We start from the raw sequence: 1524 nt of genomic DNA, 5'->3' as shown, positions 1-1524 counted from the left end.
AAAAAAAAGAGAAAACGATTAATCGATTATTAAATTAGTCATCGATTATTTTAATAATCGATTAGTCGTCAATTAATCGATTAATCGTTGCAGCCCTAGATCTGTGCTCCACAATGCAGCCTATAGGTGGAGTAGTCGAACACAGATCTACAGAGCATTCAACACAGCACAGCTTCAGAAGACAAGCTGATAAAATAAATTTTATAAATCTGTATTGTTCCATACAAGTGTGTATTGATTCGATACGGGTACATGTATTGTTGTAYCCCCATTTAATACCACAATTAATCGTGATTAATTTTTTTGCAAATATTGCCCAACCCTAATGTTTATTTATTGTTTATGAAGTTCAGTCTGGGCTGTCCTCTCGTCTCTCAGGTGATAAGGATCCAAACAAACTCACCTGACTCTGCGTACGGAGAGCAGAACGGACAGCCGCCATGTTTAATCTGATGAAGAAGGACAAGGAGAAGGAGAGCAGCAAGAAGGAGAAGAAGAAGGAGAGGATGTCCGCCGCYGAGCTGCGCAGCCTGGAGGAGATGAGCATGAGGCGCGGCTTCTTCAACCTGAAGAGGGAGGCCAGGAGGAACAAAGCGGACATCTCCGGTCCCATCCCCATCAAGGTGGCCAGCAGCACCGAGCTGTCCCTCACCGACCTGGAGTCCGACGGCCTGAGCAACCGGAGCAGCGTGGTTCTGGAGGACCAGCTGAGCATCAGCTCCACCGACGACCTGAAGGGTGAAGGAGGCCAGGAGGGACACCGCAGCTCGGTGAGAGACCGCGTGGCTCACTTTGGCTCTCTGGCCAAGCAGAACTCCTCTCAGGTGGGTCAGATGATGAAACGCTTCTCCTTCTCCCAGAGGAGCAAAGAGGAGAGCCCGTCGGAGTGCTCCACTCCTTCTGGACAGAACTCCGCCGCCCCGTCCCCGCAGGCCGAGAGCAAAGTGTTTAACATGCTCCGCAAGCAGAGCCACAAGCTTCAGCCGGGACCTGCAGACCCCAAGAGAGTCTGCATCCCTCAGCTGGTGGACAAGGTCTTCCCTGSCCAGCTGAGGCTGCCAGCTGTGGACTCGCCCAGCACCCCCGAGACCCGCCAACTGGACCTGCAGCGCCGCAACACCGGGGACTTCGGCTTCTCCCTGCGACGCACCACCATGCTGGACCGAAACCCGGACGGAGGGGTGTACAGACGTGTGGTCCACTTTGCAGAACCCGGTGCCGGGACCAAAGACCTGGCTCTGGGGCTGGTGCCCGGGGACAGGCTGGTGGAGATCAACGGACGCAACGTGGAGAACAAGAGCCGGGATGAGATCGTAGAGATGATCCGTCAGTCGGGAGACATGGTGAAGCTGAAGGTTCAGCCCATCCTGGAGCTGAGCGAGCTGAGCAGGTGCTGGCTGAGGAACTCTGAGGGTCTGCGCAGGGGGGCCCGCCACGTAAGCTGCTTTAATACTATATATATGTGTGTGTGTGTGTGTGTGTGTGTGTGTGCAACAATACCAGTGTTAATTTCTGTCTATATGT

At 53.4% G+C, this 1524-nt stretch overlaps 1 protein-coding gene across 9 annotated transcripts in view; it reads left to right on the top strand.

Annotated features, from left to right (window-relative positions):
* myo18ab (myosin XVIIIA b) overlaps positions 1 to 1524 on the top strand; it is a 145687-nt gene that overhangs the window by 6170 nt on the left and 137993 nt on the right. For 8 of the 9 annotated variants that reach the window (XM_014021564.1, XM_014021567.1, XM_014021565.1 and 5 more), the window contains exon 2: positions 379 to 1436. In XM_014021564.1, coding sequence (XP_013877018.1) covers positions 441 to 1436 — 996 coding nt within the window. In that variant the 5' untranslated portion in view covers positions 379 to 440. Of the gene's footprint in view, positions 1 to 376; positions 1437 to 1524 lie in introns of all 9 variants that reach the window. The other variant, XM_014021556.1, reaches the window with a different exon arrangement.

Source organism: Austrofundulus limnaeus, unplaced genomic scaffold, assembly GCF_001266775.1.
Source record: "Austrofundulus limnaeus strain Quisiro unplaced genomic scaffold, Austrofundulus_limnaeus-1.0 Scaffold297, whole genome shotgun sequence".
Taxonomy (NCBI): Eukaryota; Metazoa; Chordata; class Actinopteri; order Cyprinodontiformes; family Rivulidae; genus Austrofundulus; species Austrofundulus limnaeus.
Note: the sequence above shows the minus strand (reverse complement) of the source record. Positions and strands in the feature narration are given on the sequence as shown.